Here is a 19,647-nt window from a genome sequence, read left to right on the forward strand (position 1 = left end):
TGTATGCCGATTCTTTGATGAAAGTGTTTTGTTATTCTTTTGTTATGGACTAGCTAGACATGAGTATGGGTGTTGAACAAATGAGATGTTGTAGAGCTTAGCAATTTATCAAGTCTCATAGAATGTGTAGCACGTTTGATCGCCACCTTCATGTGGTTTGACGGGCATGTCTTACACTAAAGTTGACTGGCACGCTAAGTCCCAAAATATCTCTTTTGTTCCCCATGATCATCTGCCATCAAAATTAGGTATGACAAAGTGAGAAGGCTCTTACAGAACAACCCGCATTAACATAGCTGTTGCTGGTTTGCAAACAATGATCGAGGATACAACACTTCATCTCGGTGAGTTCGCATCCTTGCCCATTCAATTTTGAGTCTCCTACGGTTCGACGCACAAGGCGAGTCCTCTACGATTCGATGCAGAAGGCATGAGAGTGATCGCAATTGTGCCGACGCCGCCACACACCGTGCCTCATGTGGCTACGCTGATGGCCTATGCCACACCACCACACGTCCATACTGGTCAGCCGTCTATCATTTCCTTTTGTTGGAGCCCGTGTTGTGGCCTGTTGTCTGCTTGATCAGCTCCGGTTGGTCAGCTGCTGCAGCTGATAGCCGGCTAGGGCTAAGGCTAGGCGAGGTGCAAGAAAGGCGAGGCCCTTATCAGGTCCCCGTGACTTTGGCCCTGTCCACTCTTTGTGAACTTTGGCCTTGTCCACTCCCCGTGACGCTGTTGCTGTTGGGTTTCTCATTTGAATTTTAATTTTGTGGATTTAGGCATCTTCTAAACTATCTTTCGTAAATTGACAAGTTTAGTATTATCTTTTGATGTATTATGAATAATATGTGGTGCAAAGATTATTGCTTTAATTGGAAATAGTATGCACAATCTAAAATGTTTTTTTTCCTTATGTACTGTAGTTTTTATACGATAGCACTATAAATACGGTATGTGTTACATTTGGTTGTCCTTATTGAACAAACATCTATCTTTGCCCCGTCTGCATTTTAAATCTGCATCCATTACTGCTGACCAGGGCGACTTGTCAAATCTAATACAGTACACAGCTTCACACGCAGCATAGGGTAGCAGCTAGAGCATGTAGTTGGGCACTTTGAGTGCAGTTTATATGCAGCAGAAGCTTGAACATGCAAAGACTGAGTCACAGAGTTCTATTCCGAGAAATACTCCAATAAAAGCTGGCCCAAAAGTTTAGGATTTTTCTGTTTTGCGTGGTTCCTACCGGATCAGCTACTGTATGTTGTCAAGGTGTTCGATCTAATGTTTGTTGCTAGCATACTTTCCCAGATCGACATTGCCTTTCTATCTCGAACACCTCTACAGCTAAACAATCTATAGAGATTTAGTTAAAAAATCACCTATTGTTCCATATGCCATACAATTGCATCGCTCTCCCCATTTAGTCACTCTATCCCTTTAAATAAGTGTATCGGTTCTTTATACCTCTCAACATCATATGCGGTAAGGATGCACACAACCATTATATCACCATGTACAGTACGTGCAATTATTACAAGGTAAACAATAACACAAAACCAAAAGAAATATAACAAAACAAATTCTCAATGTAAATCTCACTGTATTCTATGAAACGACTGAAAGGTGGATGTCAACAAACTAACATTGAGATTCACGAACATGCGACATATATGTATACATGAATATAACCTGATATTTATACAACATATATAATTATAGATGGGTCAAGAGTTCATATGCATAAAAGGAATACACTTGATTATTATCTATATTCTTGCCGCTAATAAACTATGTTATACATGCAGGACCTACCAGCTTGCGTGACTTAATACTGAAGGCTTTGGTTTCCAGTGACATCAATGGCGATAAGTGCCATAGTAGTCACCACAGTGAACACAATTATGTTGAATATGTAAAAAACTATTAGAGGATACTGCCGCCTGATGCGTCTCTTCTCGCGGCGTTCTTGTTCCAGGCATCCCCGCATCAGAAACATTAGAATGCCTTTAACTGATCCAGGCATTGCAGCCTTTGTTAGCATCATCATCAAGATATACAATCCTTGATACATCTCACGTGTCAGTCCAATCCTTATAGAATTATTCTTGTCCATCACTGCGATTATACTTATGAAGAAGGCTAGCAACATACAAATCAGTGACAGCCAAAGTGAGTACATTGCAATTATAAAGCTTGGCCATGAGCGATGCGACTGTGCAGTTTTTCCATACACCAAAAGTATTGTTGCAACTACAGAAGTGGTGACTGCAATAGCGTCTAGCATCACGAAGGCGTTGTACAAACGGTCACCATTCAAATTTGCCTTTCCATCTGATCTATATGATCCAGGCATATTGAATGTAGCCGAGAATGCGATTGTTGCCACAAGAGTAGAAACAATTGCAAGATACTTTGATGAAGTCACTTGCCATTTGATGATGTCCTGACCGTTCCATTCCACTATATGGTCTTGCCTTTGTGGTCGGAATTGCGCTCCAGATACATATAATTTCAGAATTATCCTTACCTGCATTAGATAAATATACAGATGACATTTTATATTCACCTATTTGAAAATACATCTTCAAATTCAGGAATAGTGAAATGAAGATGGAAGATTGAGATGCAACTACCATTGTGTAGAAACCTGTGGACTTTTCTGCCAGGTCAGATGGAGTGTGCCCTGCATTGTTCATGATGTGGTTCTGTACCTTTCCACTATATAACAGCTTAGATATAACTTTATATTCCCCTGCAACAACAGCTAAGTGAAGTGGTGTATTCCCTTCGTTGTCTTGTTCATTTAAAATGTGCACAAGCATCCTGTTTTTTATAGCATATGAGATAACCGAAACTTGGCCTCGCATAGCTGCAACATGCAGAAAGGTTCTTCCATGGTTGTCACGAATGTCCGCGGAAGCTGGGGAGAACTTCAGCAACAAGCGTACTGCAGCTGCATGACCCATCAACGCTGCCACATGCAAGGCGGAGAGGCCCTCACTGTCTTGTAACTGCGTAGCACTGGGTGGAGTGTGTTTGAGGATTTCTTGGATGATAGAACAATCTCCGTCGGATGAGGCATAATGGAGTGGGGTGCTCTGGCTGCTGTCAAGTTGGGTTGCAAGCTCTTCTCGCCATTGCAATAGCAAAGAAACCATTTCTGGAGATAACAATAGAGACATTTACAAATTATGTCGCTCTCATTAGAATTAACAAAGCATGGCGCAGTATAAAATGAATAAGGAATAAGTTAATTACCTAATTTATACACATCATTTTGACTGCATGTAAATTTCTCAAAACAAACACAAAATGTTGCTTGATACTACTTTATAAGGACTTTTTAGAACGATTTGGGAATAAGTTGAATATTTGATCTGACAAAAGAATTCAAACTTTAAGATCATAGGTGCCAAAAGTAAAATTTTTATTTTACTAAGTATCTATAGATGGTCAAATACTCACATGTATATGGGATTATAAGTCACACAATTGTTCGGTCGTGTGCAGTATATGGCATTCAAACCCACGACCTATTTGACACTCTAAATTACTTTTAAAGTTCTAACAAAATAAGTTGAAATTAATGTAAGGTGTTTTCTATTTTTAATTGCATTTTCATTGTTTACTTTTTCCATAAGAAATCTTGAGAAACTTTTATTACTCATAAATTTATTTTTTTTACAATCCTGCTAGCTCTCAAATATACATATCTTAGATAGCGATTGTCTATAATATGTGAGACCCTACGGTATTTTTAAGAAAATACCTACTCAACATGAATCTTAAAATAATATTTTTTAAAAAAAATATAATTTTTAATCATACTATTATAAGAAAGGCTATTGATTTTGTATTGCCACCATCGAGGCTTATAGAAACCCATGAAGCTACTTTAAAGGAAATGAATTTACTAAGTTCGTTGATTTATCATTGACGTTTCTCTCTAGGTGTGTGTGATATGACTTGTATGAAGATAAATATAATTTTTTTAAAAAAGAATAAAATATCGCAGGACGCAATTAAAATGAGCTTTATTTTTTTATAACGAAAGGGAATAGATTGATTCAATACTACCTCAAGTGCTAAGTGCTCCACTAAAATAGATCTATATGCAAAAGTCTTAAAGCTACATTGCGGGTTAAACACTTCACTAAAATAGTTTTGTGTAAAAGGATTGCAAAAGTTATTTTCAAAGATGGCGAGTCTAAGGCAAGAGGCCCGTCACACAGGAGGCTGCATATGTGAGCCACATGTGGAAAGAATGCTCGCAAAGATCATGTGTAGTAGTGTGATGAAAATAATTATTTATATGATTAAAAAGATGGAAATCGCTATGTGAAAATAATGGTACTTGTGCCCATATTATTGTTTTCCAAAAATCAATAGAACTTGATAGTTCTTTTTAGTATGTAGGAATTATTAACTATTAATTTAACATATACCACTGATAGTTTGCGATCCATCGGTAATTTATTTGTTCTATCGGAAAGTATAGAATCTGTTACGGAGGGTATAATTGAGATCTATTAAACCCCTAGTGGGCTTACAGTGGTGATGTCCCATAGGAATGTGATGGTCAACACTACATTGGATCACTGTTGGTAAGTTGACATATCCCCAGTAAACTCATTCTCGATGGATCATTTCTAACCATAAACTATCGGCTACAACATTTCCAACAGTTTGGAATCATCAACGGTAATTTTACCATCGGGAAAGGTTGCATGTCTCTATAAGAACAGCTAGTGATGGCTAGTTCGGATGGTGATTTCATAGGTTGCCTTTGGTCTAAAACATGGATCATCTGTAGAAAAAAGAACATATAGAAATAAAATATTCATACCATCATCCATCTATTCTGTGTTGACTAAAGGTGCAACTGTTAGAGCAAACGGGTTAGCACATCCTGTGTACAGAAGGCATAGTTTTGTCTTCATTAATGCACCTTGTTACCTTTGGCTTTAATATATACTCCCTCCGTTTCAAAATGTTTGACACCGTTGATTTTTTAAGACGTGATTCACCATTCGTCTTATTCAAAAAATTTAAGTAATTATTTATTCTTTTCATATCATCTGATTCATTGTTAAATATACTTTCATGTACACATATAGTTTTACATATTTTATAATTTTTTTAATAAGGCGAACGGTCAAACATATGCTAAAAAGTTAACGGTGTCAAATATTTTGAAACGGAGGGAGTATTACTGCAAGTTTCGTTGGCCGAGTAGATATCTCAACACCTGTTTTTAATTTGCTTTGACGGTTTACAGGTTGTGTCACATAAAAAAATGGATATAAAGATTATATAATAATCACAATTCACGTCTTTAGCAAATTTGCCCCGCATTTGACGACCTTAAAATGCATCCTTCCTGGTTTGTTGAGTCAACTGTTCTTCTGGTTCAGTTGGAAAGACTGACTTTATAGTTGGTATAAATAGGAGTATAAAGAACCCTGTTTCACTACAAATTACTCTGTGTATATGTAGTTGCAGACTTGCAGTCTTGCCGAGCGGATAACCAGCTAGACTTCCAGTTATAGCGCTGCCGCCGGGCGTCCCACAGGGAGAAAAAAAATCAGGCTGCGAATGCATGAGCAACAGCATCTCGCGCATGCAGCGGGTGAGGTGCCAGGTAGTGCGGTACCCTTACATGAGCAGCCTGGTATACTAATCAGCCTAGGGTCTCTCTATTCTATATGGGAGCATATTATATACACACAAGTTTCTCGTGCACACTCCGTACACACCAACTAGCAAGTGTTATTGTCACACCCCAACCGGGTACCGCCGTACAACGGCACCTGACAGGAGCGTGTCGTAGGAAAAACGGCGCGAACCGCTTCTTACGAAACCGCGATCTCAGTACCAGTCCCAGGACATAGCGCTGGTACCCACGGTGACAAATATGAATCATTGCAATCCTAAATAAATAGAGGACTTATTTACCTTAACTTAGATTGCAGCTCGGACAGCCCGAGAATGCAACCGACGACACGGACGAGGAAACACCAACAACAACAGCAGCAGCGGAACCAACGAACTAACACCCAACACCACAGGCGACGGCTGGGAACCAGGACGAAACCCTAATCTTCACTTCACTTCATCTTCACTTCACGACGGAGGAACTATATATATTTATATAGAGCAAGGGTGAGTACTTTCGTACTCAGCAAGTCACGGGAATTTAGGTGTTTAATGCAAGCTTGGAAGAGAGGCAAGGTTGTTTTGCAAATCCTTTGTTTGAAATCATTTTGAAATCACTAAGTGATTTATTTCTTTTTAACTTTGGGTCGAAAGGAGACTTGCGCTCGATTCGACTTAACAGATGCTTTTCATCAACTCAAATGGTAATGTACCGACCTCCCGGGTCAGATCATTTCTTATCGGCTCCCAGAGCCATTTCACTTGATTAGGCGGCTCTCAGAGCCTTTTTCATTTTTGCGGACTCCTAGAGTCCAGCTGCCCAGCAGCAAAGCAATCCGCTTCCACTCGGGAAGCCTAGTCTATGATGCCCGCAGATATCCCGAATCACACAGATTCGTTTCTGACCACTCAGGTCATCCATCTGCCACATAGGCTGATTCTGGTTACGATTCTCATTCCACAAGAACTTTTCACAAAGCACAGGCAAACAAATCTACGCAACGGGAACCACCTCACATCCGCTCGAACAGTTAGTTAGTTAACCTCTGCAGAGGGGTACACTTTACCCACAAGACACGAACTTGCTCCCATTGCCTGACCCGTGTTCATGACGCACGGCGGAAAAAGGGAGATTCGCTACAAGGCCTTTCCGAAGCCAACCCAAGGATACCTCATGCCACATAGAAGGATCAAATACTCACATAAATATAGGCCATTTAAGTTTTCACAAATCAAACTCCAACCACCTCGATCGATAAGTTAGCAAGCTTCTCTTCCTTGCCTTACCAAGAACCCGGTTTGGCTCCAACCGACCCCGCCCCGGCGTTCCCAACTATTGGCATGCGAGATTTCCCCGAACCGACTAGTTACTTAGCCAAGGTGTCCCATTCCACCTTGTGGTTGCACTTTGATTATGCTCGATGAGTTTCCCACAGGAATCGGTTCTTATATGTGAATACGGGACAACACGACGTAGGCACGGCACCCGCATCGCGAATTTTCACAATTCATTTTATTTTCAAACACACCGACACCACATGTCGGGTTTTCAAAGCTTCCCAAACCCATTTCCCAAGTTTTCGACAAACAACGGTGTATGTGGGATACTTGATATACGCGCTCAGAGAGTACGGATACCAAGGTACCACAAGGGTAGAGCGACAAGGAATCAGGGTAGTACAGCCTATAGGAATTTGTGCAACTACTGGGTAGGTCCGTCGGTTTGGCACGCAAACCGAGGCCAAGCAAATTAAGTGTGTGATTCTAATAATGCAAGTTGCAAACAAAATAATAATGATTTTCCAATTATAGAAGCAATTGGTCAAAGGGTGACTTGCCTTGCTCAAGGTCTTCGCAATGCTTCACGAATCTTCGAGAAAACCTTGATTGATGAAATCCGCAACCCGCAACTATACGCAAACAATCAAAACCTAAACAAAAGACCAAATAAAGATCCTATTTAGACTAATAAATAGTGCCATTAAATAGATCTCAATTTTACGGAATCACTAGAGGTTAAACGGGGGCGACCGGATGAACGGTTGAGAAGATATGAATTTCGGAAGCTTAATTGGAATTTCTGGGATAGGAGAAATGGTTTATGGAATTTATAGAAATAATATTCTCAACAATATTATTGGCAGTCACTGACGTGCGGGACCAAGTGAAATGGTTTATGGAATTTTGAAATAAGGAATTGATTTATGGAACAAAGGAAAAAGGATTTATCAAATCCCTTGGAAGAGAAAAGGAAGGAGGGATGTCATTTAGACTTCCTCAGGCGGCTAGGGCGCGGCCCGAGGGCTATTAGGGGCAGCGCGTGCGGGAGGAGGCGGCCCATTAGGGGCGCGCGGGAGAGAGGGAGCGGTCCGGTGGACCGAGTGCACCTCGCGGGGTACCGGGTGGGACCCGCTTGTCGGTGACGCGGCTCACGGAGGGATGGGCGCACACAAGGCGGCGCTAGGGTTTGGGGGGGGAGAATGGCGCACGGGCGGTGCGCCGGTGTGGATGGGAGTGCGGCGGGCCCACTTGCAGTCGCTCGGCTTGCTGTGGACCGCATGCACGGGAGGGAGGACAGAGGGAGGGGCCGACCGGGTCGGTTGACTCGGTCGTGCCGAGGTGGCGCCGACGTGGCGCCTTTGTGGCATGCCACGCGGGCCGGCGGAAGGAGGAAGAAGGGGGAGGCCGAGATGGACGGCAGACAGCGGCGACATTCGGCGGGGCGGCGCGAGGCACGGCGGGAGGAGGGGATTCCACCAGAGCGACAAGCGGAGCGAGGAGGAGTGAGCCTACGGGACGGATTAGGATGGGAAGGACCGACGATGACGAATCGTAGCGGTGGACACCGCCGGTGAGGGAGAGAGGGGAACTCGCCAGAAGGGGAGAGGGATCGATTCACGGCGGTGCGAGCATCTCCGGGGTTTAGGGAACTCATTCCCGGGGTCGGATGGGTCGGAGGGGCCCCGAGGAAGGCCGGCGACGAGCGGCGGCTTCCCGGAACGGGCGGCAATGGCGGCGAGGCCATGCCGGGCGACGGCGGGGCTTGGGGGCTTCGTCTACGTGTGTTCGGGACGGCTACCGAGCTACCGAGCTACCGAGCGAGCTAAAGGAGGGAAAGGGCAAGCGCGAAGGGGAAACGGAGGGAGGCACTACCGAGCCGAGACGGGCGCTGTGACGAGCGGCCGACGGCGCGGGAGCGAGCTCTCCGGCCTCGGGCCGGGAAAGGGGAAGATGACGGCGCCCGGAGTCCTCTTCTCGCGTTCTACGCACGCACCGGTCTCCCTGGTGCTTCGGCGACGGACGACGAGGGTGACTGCAGGGCAGGGACGACAATGGTGCGGCAGCGTGGAGAGTGAAGCGGGAGGGGTTGAGAGGAGGGGCTCGGCTGCGGTTTTATAGGCACGGGAAAGGCGGTTTGGGGAAGGAACCAACCTCGGGCGAGGCGGTCAAGGAGAGGCGGTGGATTACGGTCTCCGGTGCTAGCGGTCAAGGCGGCGACAGAGCGTCGGTCCTGGTAGGGAAAAAGGAAAAGGGGAGGGTGGAAAGGGGAGCTCGCCCCATGCCGTTTTGGGAGGAGGAGGGATGAGAGAGCGAGCTTGGCCTCCGAGTTTTGGAAGCACGCATGCTGGATGGCGGGACCGGGTGGTGACGGCAACGATGACAGTGGCGGTTGGTTTGGCATGGAGCGGGGGCAAGGCAGCCACGCGCGGCCGGTGGCGCCAGGGCTGACGGCGACGGGCAGCCAGGCGGTCGACCACCAGGGGCGCGCGCGCAGGAAGGGCGAAGGCGGCGCGGTTTGAACGGCAATGGCGGTGGCGGTGACGCGGCAAGGAGCAACCGAGCGAGAGCGAGGGAGCGAGCGAGTGAGAGAGAGAGAGAGAGAGCCGCTCTCTCTCGGCTCGGCTGGGGCGCGTGCAACGCACGTGCGAAGAGGAGGGGGACACGGCTGAGAGGAGGGATGGGTCGAGGGAGAGGAATTCAGCCCACAAAAATATAGGGAGGCAAAACGGACTTTGACAGAGTAGTTGAATTGGAGGAAATTTGAATTTGGAATTTGACTTGGACTTCGGATGAGAGGGAGGAGTCGACGAAGGGATTCAAAATGGGCTCGGATATTTTTGGATTCGGACAAGTATTTGGCGAGGATTCAGAGGAGGCGATTGAATTTTGGAATTTGAATTCGGAGACTCGAATCGGAATTGGAATCTTGAGGTGGAGGATTTTAATTTTGATGAGATGGAACAACGGGAATTTGAATTGAGATCCTCGGCACGACTTAGACTCACACATAAAGAACGAAAATTTTCGCAATTAGGATTTTCTCAAACTAGTTTTTAACGTCTCACGAAAAGCGGAGCGTTACAGTTATGAAAAATTTTACAAAAAAAATTGGATATTTACTTCTAATAGTATTACACAAATCTGTAAATTCTCATATTCAAATTCATTATATTTTAGCCGTAATAAAAAAGTAAAAATTCTGATAGTTTTAAGGGTAAAATTCTGTCAGAATTTTGTCTTTTTTTGTACGGCTAAAATATAATGAATTTGAAGATAAGATTTCACATGTAAGTGTAATACTATTGAAAGTATGTGTCAAATTTTTTTCTAAAATTTCGGTGATATTTGCTAGTTGGTGTGTACAGAGTATTCACGGAAAGCTTATGTGCATAGGATATGTTTCCATTCTATTATGCATGCAAGTGGTATATTCTTGTAGTTAATTGTTGATTTTTATTCTCCTAAACTACTTATCATAATATTTGATGCAATTAAAGCTCTCCAACGAAATCTCATATGATTATATTCTGACAACAAAAATTTTGTTTCAATGCATTACTAGTGTTGCATGCAGTTTTATTTGGATGTTTCAATAATTATCTTGTGATGTTTCACTAATTTATTTGCAAATGTTGCACATATCTAGATGTTTCAGTAAATATTTTTATAATGTTTCAATAGTTATAACTTAATATTTCATACGTGTATAAAAATCTTTTAGCAAAATCAAGTATATGCTAATATATGGAATATTTCGTATAATATTCCAGTAAATATTCCATGTTTCCCTCATTGAGGCTCAGGGTTTCTTCTAGAACCTGTTGGTGTTGCAATTCGTATTTTTCTTATGTCTCCATGAAACAATCCATGTTGTGAGTTTAAACATATTTGACCAATATAGTGAAACAATTTTATATACGTGGGGAACGTCTAAACTTTTGGAACTTTTGGTATAAATATTTAATTACAACGAATTCAATGATATAATTGGATATATAATACATCGAATATATAATTTAGAAGATAAAATTGTTTAGATTTTAATGAGATAATTAATGCATAGAAAGCAGCGCGAGAGAGGAGAGAGAGTCCATACATGTACTACAACATATATAGGCTGAGCAAGGGCACCATTGATGCAAAGGAGGGTGTAAAAGCATGGTGTGGTCAGGCTGACAAAAGAGTCACAGATGCCTGATTCTTTTGCTACGGATCGGGCGTCCGATCCGTAGTTGCCTCCGTATCGTATTGGATAGGCGGATAAGCTAGGATGTAAATCATTTCTATTATGTAAAATAAGATCAACTTTCTAACCTGGATTTTGCAGCACGGCGGCGTGCAACGCGTTCTGTGAGTCGGGGCCTGCTGCCGATGCATCCCCACATGACAGCACCGCTCTAACAGCAGCCACTGACCTGCTCATCACCGCCAGGTAGAGCGGCGACATCCCAGAGCCATTCAGCTCCGAAGCCATGGCGGGGGCTATCGCGACCAGCTCCGAAGCCGCTTTGCCATGGCCGTGCCTCGCGGCGAGGTGCAGCGCGGTGTCCCCCGCCGCATTCTTGCCACGCAGGATCTCCCTCAGCCTGTCCTCCTCCACGTTGTCCCGAGCGAACCGTGCGATCGCCAGGATCGCTCCGGTGTGCCCCGCCCTCGCCACACAGTGCAGCGGTGTGTCCCCTGTCGAGTTCGCCGCGGAGAGGAGGTTGCTGTCCCGGCGGCACAGCTCGGCGATCAGATCGCAGTGCCCTTGTGCCGCGGCGACGTGGAGGACCGTGCTCCGCTCTGCAGTCACCTCATGAATGTTGCAGGCCGCATGTTGATTGGCTGTAAAACATGTGAATATCTGTAGGCTTCATCTTTCATGAAACTCCTCACGGAAAAAATCACTTTTCCATGGAGAAATCTGCGTGTGAAATTCGTAAAAACAGTATGTACAGGAGAGAACTTGCATAGTGGAAGTACCAGCTGCTTGCGCGGCCGGAGATGCCCGGCTAGTCGGTGACTGGACGGCAACGCCACTGCTTTCTCCTAAGAGCCTGACGACCTCATCTGTTTGCCCGTCATATGCTGCGATGTAAAGTTCAGAGCACATGAATAGGTGGTCAGGAATCTTCTTCTTACAACCAGCATGTGTGAACTCCATTAGCTTTGTCTTGATAGTTGATACACATCCTAGTCCCTGTTAGGGTTTATAAACGAGTTAGGATGATACCTCCCCTGATTAGAATACATATATTATGAGCAGCATGTATTCTCGGTCAATGGTGATTTTCTTTAGACCGTCTGTATCATGGCATGTCATTTGTTGAATTGAATATAGAGGTGCAAGCTGGTCAAATAACCTAGACTCCCACAGTAATTAACCTCAAAGGTGGTGGGGGATAAGGCTGCGGAGAACAAACTGACATTAAGAGCTCTATATCTCCGTCGGACCGTGATGATGTCATTCCCCATACTTCCACTAGTGAGCTACACCCTGAACCATTTGTAGGATTGAACTTAAGAAGCAAGCTTATCATACGGGAGGGCAAATGGTAAAAACACCAAAAACCGAAATCTTTTCACGGAATAAAAAGAAACCTTCAAACCTGATGGTATCCGGCATGACAGGTGTGTATATGCCGATCTGACTGTGTTAATACAAACCGAAGAATTCTTGAAAGTAAATCAGTTTTATTGCTTCCAACTGTGTTTATACAAATGCAACAACAACACTCTCCTCTTAATTTTTGAACTCAAATTAAAACCTAAGCCAAAAGCATATTTTTTTCAAAAATATATCCACTACTTATTCAACTTTACTTTTTATTTCTGGTGATAAAGAAGAGTTGTGTAGTGCTTCACTTATATCTATGCCACAACTAGTGAATGAACATACTAATTCTATAATTGAATCACCATGTATTGAGTTTAAACATGCTATTCACATTGCTAGCGAGAATGAAAATCTTAGAATGTTAACTTCTTTAAATATTTGGGGCTGTATTTTCAATTTGATGATCTTTGTCTACTCAACTGTTTAGAGAAAAAATATTATTTGCTAGATTTGAATTGCCATGTCCTTCTCATGTAGAATTTCATGTGATTGGCAATTATGATAATAAAGGATAGTATAATGTGCATAAAGGATTGCCTGTGTATATCTAATTCTCTATCTAGTTTCTCTAGTTGTTTAAGTGAGTTACAGGTTGGTTTGCAAGAACGGGATTGTTGTGGTTTTCCAAGTTTTATAATTTCAGAATCCAACCATATGATCAACAAGAAGACTACCTAACCCTATATTGTGATAGACAAAAATAAGTTCAATAGGCTCAATGACAAGGTGAAACCAAGGACGGTTTCGAATCGAGAAGGGGAGGATGATGAGGATATCACTAACTCGGATATATGCATGCTTATGTTACAAATCAACAAACTAAATGTGCATATGTTCTATATTATATTTGTTTATTATATGTTTGAACAAACGTTACTGCACCAAGAATTTTGTTTTTTTTTTGTTTGTGGTAATACTTGTGAGGATGAAGGAAAGGAGTGTGGGCTCACAAAGTGTTTGGATGATCCATCAAGTTGATTGGGACCAATACAATACATTCCCCAAGTTTACTCCAACATCACCACGCCTTCTTTTCTCTAGGGATGAAAACGGAGCAGATACAAACGGATAATGCTCATACCATATTCGTTTTCATATTTTTTTACCGGATACGAAAACGAATACGGATAGCTCGAATACGGAAACAAATACGGATTATCTCGAATACGAATAAGAATCGAATATGATCGGGCATGAATACAGAAACATTTTTTCTCGGAAGACGAAAACAAACTCAACTTCTAATAGAAACAAATATCAACATATATAATTAGTTCATTTTATATAAAATGAAGTATAATTTATAAATATTTTTTAAATTTTAAATAATATTAATAGTATGGACTAGTGTTAAGAGATAAACTACTATTAAAATCTATAAAGGTATATTGAAGGTTATAGAGTTAGAAAGAAATGGGGTATGTCTCATAGCTTCTGCGGATATCCGAATAGCACTGTTCACCGGATATCCGAATTATTATCCGTATCCGACGGAAACCCCGATACCATATCCGTATTCGTATCCATATCCGAACTATCAGAGAATTATCCGATCCGAAAGGTATCAGTATCCGTTTTTGTCCGGAGCGGACAGAAACTATCCGCTCCGTTTTCATCCCTACTGCCCATGCGCTGCGTCAGAGCTACCCGCGGGCTGCCCATAACCTCTGTTGTGGCCTTCCCACACACTGGTCCCGGAACTGCTCCTTAGCTATGGCCCTGCGCCGGAGACGGCAGAATGAGCTAGATGGGGTTGGAGACTTGGAGGTGGGTAAGTTATTCTGCCACGGGTACAATAGTCCCTTTGTATTTTGTAAATACTTTTTTCTTTTGTTTAATCTCATAAATTTGGGTTCACCTAACTGCCATCTAAAATATGGGCAAACTAAAGTTTCGTTTGAAAAAAGTAAGGAAAAAACACAAACCCTAAAAAACGAAGGGTAAAATCACAATTGCAACATAAAGTAGAGGTAAGAACACAATTGCTCTCCTTGCATAATTCATAAGAAATGTATACATTACCAAATTGGATCATCTGGCCATAAATGATAAAAACAATATATACCTTCCACATTGACCCTTGCATTATATCGGTCATTTACGTCAAAAAAAAATTATATTGATCACAAGCAACTACTCCCTCCGTTTCGAAATGTTTGACACCGTTGACTTTTTAGCACATGTTTGACCGTTCGTTTTATTCAAAAACTTTTGTGAAATATGTAAAATTATATACCTACATAAAAATATATTTAACAATGAATCAAATGATAGCAACTACTCCCTCCGTTTCGAAATGTTTGACACCGTTGACTTTTTAGCACATGTTTGACCGTTCGTTTTATTCAAAAACTTTTGTGAAGTATGTAAAATTATATACCTACATAAAAATATATTTAACAATGAATCAAATGATAGGAAAAGAATTAGTATTACTTAAATTTTTTGAATAAGACGAACAGTCAAACATGTGCTAAAAAGTCAACGGCGTCAAACATTTCAAAACGGAGGGAGTACTTTTTAAGAACTATCAACCATCTCAAACCATTGGAAATTTTAAAGCTCAAAACCCTGAAACTCTATCTAAAATAGCGCAAGGGGGATAAAATGGTATGTAAGGTTGCAAGTTTCCTTACTGAAAGGCGTAATTTTTTGCACTGTTGCTCCCCTTTGACAATAACCATGACGGGTCCCCGATAGCAACCGCCCACCATGGTGTTTTCCTCGAGGGCCCCCTCCAGCCTTGCGGCAGCAGGTTTGTGCATTCTGCAGGTGCTACCCATCCTCAACATAGCATCTATGCCATTCTCTTCAATGTTGGCGGCGGCAAGGCAGCTTTTTCTGTTGCTGCTCCCTTGATCTGGAGGAGCAGTGAGCCAGTGACACAGGATGAAAACTAAAAGATGCGTAAGTATTAGAGCAAATAGCAGAGACAATAAAGATTACATACACAGGAGAATTACTGTAGTACACTAACTTCACCCACTCACTTGCTCGACTTCAGCCCACAGCTCATTGACTTGCTGCGACATAGCACATAGGCATGCAGTTGTTGCCCCCCTAGCTAACTCCTCGCTTTGCTCATACAAGTATTGCTTCTGGAGAAAATTTTGTGAGGTCTTAAAGATACAGTGTATTACCTACAGATCTACAACAAGCTACCTTTAAACGCTGCTCAATCTATAACTTTAGTGAAACTAAGGTTTCACTTATTGGCATCAAATTTAAACTTAGCCCGAGGAAAAACCCAGCGAAGTGGGCTCGACCTCCATTCCTTGGTAACTAACAAAGCAATCTTGACAAAAAAAAATCTATAATTTTAATCCCTCTAAATTCCAACCCTCTTAGCTACACTGTAATTATTATATACATGCTTAAAACATCATAGGAAATGAAACATAAATATCAATTCTGCTTGTCCTGCAAATTATTAGTAGTAGATCTTCCTAGTCACTCTCATAGTCTCCTTATCCTGAAAATTAGGAGCATATCACTACTTCATTAGCAGTTAAGGACATCATTTCAGATTCATAAATGAATAAGAACATGTTAGCAGGGAATAGTTAATATTATCAACAGAGTATATAGCCACATATAAATTACTAATATTAGTACATCTCAAAAGCAAATATATATGTTAGTGACATCAATATCCAATGAAGTAAAATTCATAACCAATTTTCAGATAAGTGATGCACTGCCTACGAACCTTTTCATTCTCTCTGACAAGGCTGCACAAAAGCTCAGCCCTAATTGCACTCAGCAGAAAAGGGCAGGGTAACCGAACCTAGAACCACTAACAAACAATATCCTTATTTGTTAAAAGATCAGAAAGTAAATTATACTCACAATAATAGTTCAGTTCTTTAGTAATTTACCTCCAAGATTCAATCCAACTGCATTTCACAATGTTGTTAAGGTTTAATTTCTCCCGGCCCTTAGATCTTAGATCTAAGTATAACTAATTACTTAGATCTTACCAAGTAGTACCATGTAGGTTCCACATGTGATTGTCACGCAAAAATAAGATTACAAAATCGGCCAACATTGATTATATTTGAGTACAAGGAAATAAAATATCCAATGTTCTACAGTTATATTATATATAGCCTATAGGGGCAGGCATGGCATAGTTAATTAATGTCTTTTCCTATTAAGTTATCAGAAAATTTAACAAAAGAATAATGGATTATGCATCAATTAAAAAGAACTCAAAGTCAGCTGTTACCTTACCTGAAATCTGAATTGGAAAGCAAATCAAGCACTTCTTCTTGTTGGTTACCTGTAAAATATAGGCTTCTGTCAATTATTCAACCGATGTGTCATGTGCTCTCACAACAAGCACGAGCTGAACTCAAATCTTACAGATCATCGATCCAAAATACTTACCGCATCTTATAGGCACATCGATAGATATGTTGATCTGTTGATTTCAATTGGCGAGATTATTGCCTGCTTGCTCTAAAATCAGGTTGGAAGTTGAAAGCTGAATCAAGCATTTGTGCAGCTGGCTCGTGGTAGACTGAACAACGATGGCCATTGTCTTCACTCTGCAACTCTGCATGCAAGCCGCATCCATGTCCATGGTGTTCACTCTGCAACATGCGCCTGCGAACAAAAATAGGCCGATAATGCTTGCTGCAGTGCTGTTTAGCCCTAAACACTCAACTAAAACCTGGGGAAATTCCACCTAGAAAGTAAAGTAGATTTGAAACAGCACGAGGAAAAAGGCCTGAACACCGATCAAGCAACAGGAAAAAAGAAAATCAAACAAAATAAAGGGAGTACTCTTAGATCAGATTGGCATGGCGAGTGGAGGCGGCTGCAATCGCACATACGGATCTCGGGGTAGTGACGCACTTGCGTGTGATGCAATGCATATGGCGCCAACCCTCCTCTCTCAAGGACTGCACGACCACATCTGGCCGGCCCTCCAAGTAGGCAGCGACCTCAGAGAAAGTGGGACCAACGCAAGGGTTACCAGCGGTGGGTCAGTGAAGCGCGGCGACGCGGGGGAGCAGGAGGAAGGGCGGAAGCGGCAGTGGGCCAGTGGCAGACATTTTGGCAGGTCAAAATGTACAAGCACATCATGTTAGTTTGTTCTTCTTTCTGTTCGATTTCAGATTATGCGAAGGAAGAAATGGACTGGGAGCGGAAGGCTTTACCGGCGTGATCTAACACGATGCCTCGATAGAGGAATTCTTTGATTCCAGCTGGCTGCTGCAATAAAATCAGAGCATGAGATGCGCAAGAAGTGGCGATAGAAATGAAGACCTGGGTGGTTATTCAGATAAAGAATAGGAAGCCGAAAGCAATGGAGGAGGCCGCCTTAGCCGGCGAAGTGAAGAATGTGCAGCACCGCGTGCCCGCCGATCCGGACGTGATGGAGGAGCGGGAGGCCTCGCCCGCGGCCGTCTTGGCAAACGTTCTGCGGCGGCGGGGTGACCGACTGTTGCTCATCCTGCAACCTTCTATTATATTGCTGCTTTGGTCGCCGGATTTTTGCCGAGAAGACGAACGGCGGCGAGGGGGTGGCACCACCCGTGAGCGATAACTGCTTGGCCGCCGCGGACCGCGGAGAACCTGCATGCCAAACGTGGATGCGGGCGGAGGCGGGGGTGCAGCGAGGGGGAGGAGGGAATGGCGACGCTGTGGGGAGGGAGGCAGGGGGGTTCGGTGGGTGGAGGAAGAAGGGGGTAGGGCCCCCAGGGAGGGAGGCGGTGCGGTGGATGCGGGCGAGCAGGGGCGACGGGGCGGCGATGACGATGGAGAGGCGGTGCGGCATGTGGAGGAGGAAGGGATGGGAGCGCCGGGGAGGACGATGGCGACGGTAGGGAAGGAGGAGATGGGGAGGCGACGATGCGGAGCGCAGGGATGTCTGCGGTGGAGGCGGAGGACGGCAGGACGCCATCCGCAGGGATGTCGGCGGTTGCGAGGAGTGGATGGTGGCGCCGTGATGCGAGCGAGCAGAAGCGCGGAGCGCAGGGGGCGGTGGAGGCGGAGGACGCCGTGCGAAGGTACGGGAAAAGGGCAGTTTGGCAGAGCGCGTGGGAGGATCGTCCGATGAAGTTCGTTCGTTGTATCTCAAAGTTGAGTTTTTTTTTTTCCATAACGAAATCTCTTTTGAGCAGGACTAGCCGGGGCCGTTTAGGCCGCATCCATCGATCTCATCTAATGCCTGGCTGCCCTATTAATCTTCAGTACACGGATTCGGCACAGGCAAAATCGAATCAAGTAAATATTTCGTGTCCATGGCGTCGTCGTCGAGCCATGGCCTGGTTCTGCCGTGCCTCAAGGTAGAGTGCAGCTGTTGCTTACCCAACACCACGTTCATCAGCGCCGCGGAGAAGATCAGAAGAAGCCCGTCGCTGCAGCTGCCGTCTTCCCGTCGGAACTGCTTGACGTCAAGGCCACCGTCTGCCCGGCTCCGCTGGGGTGGATCCTCGTCCGCGAATCCGCGAGCGGTAGCACCTACCTTCTCGATCCTCAGTCTCGTCAGGACAAGATCCCGCTGCCGCCTCTCACCGGGATCGGCGACGACGTGCTCATGGACAGCAACTGTCTCCTCTCCGACCAGCCCACCGCTCAGGCCGCCGCCGGCTGCGTCGCGCTTCTAGTGGAGCCCCAGGACACCGTCATCTGGTACCACCACATCGGCGGCGACGAGTGGACGAGGCATGAATACGACATTGGAATCCAGGGTGACAAGTATGGCTTCACCGAAAAGAAACATATTGTCCCGATCGCAGCATGCCGTGGCAAGTTCTACTTCAACAGCTTCTTCACCGAGATCAGCGTGCTCGAGTTCAGCGGCCCAGCTGGGCCGCCGCAGTTCAGCTCCATCAAACTGGCGGGCGACGTTCCAGGCGACTGGGGAAGAGGAGCCTGCCATGTTTTCTTGGTGGAATCCGACGGGCAGCTCTACATGGTCTGCCTGAAGACGCCTGCATCATCATCGTCGTCGTCGTCTCTGCAGGTCGGTGTTTACAAGATGGATTTCTCAAAGCGGAGATGGTGCCGAGCTGATGATCTTGGTGACCGCGCATTCTTCGTTGCTCCTTTCTATTTTGGCGCATCGTGCTTGGCCGGCGGCAAGTACGGGATTCAAA

The 19,647-nt window shown here is 44.1% G+C and overlaps 1 protein-coding gene across 1 annotated transcript; it reads right to left on the bottom strand.

Moving 5' to 3' along the window:
- Positions 1 to 1,732: 1,732 nt before the first annotated feature.
- Positions 1,733 to 17,140, bottom strand: LOC127755262 (ankyrin repeat-containing protein At5g02620-like). The gene is made up of 8 exons (XM_052280920.1): positions 16,928 to 17,140; positions 16,772 to 16,820; positions 15,529 to 16,010; positions 15,175 to 15,434; positions 11,905 to 12,121; positions 11,254 to 11,766; positions 2,637 to 3,163; positions 1,733 to 2,530 (listed from the first exon to the last, which is right to left on the bottom strand). The coding sequence occupies exons 4-8, from the start codon at positions 15,328 to 15,330 to the stop codon at positions 1,829 to 1,831; spliced, it is 2,115 nt and encodes a 704-aa protein (XP_052136880.1). The 5' UTR covers positions 15,331 to 15,434; positions 15,529 to 16,010; positions 16,772 to 16,820; positions 16,928 to 17,140; the 3' UTR covers positions 1,733 to 1,828.
- Positions 17,141 to 19,647: the final 2,507 nt, after the last annotated feature.

The sequence above is a fragment of the Oryza glaberrima genome, chromosome 11 (assembly GCF_000147395.1).
Source record: "Oryza glaberrima chromosome 11, OglaRS2, whole genome shotgun sequence".
In the NCBI taxonomy this organism is placed as follows: domain Eukaryota; kingdom Viridiplantae; phylum Streptophyta; class Magnoliopsida; order Poales; family Poaceae; genus Oryza; species Oryza glaberrima.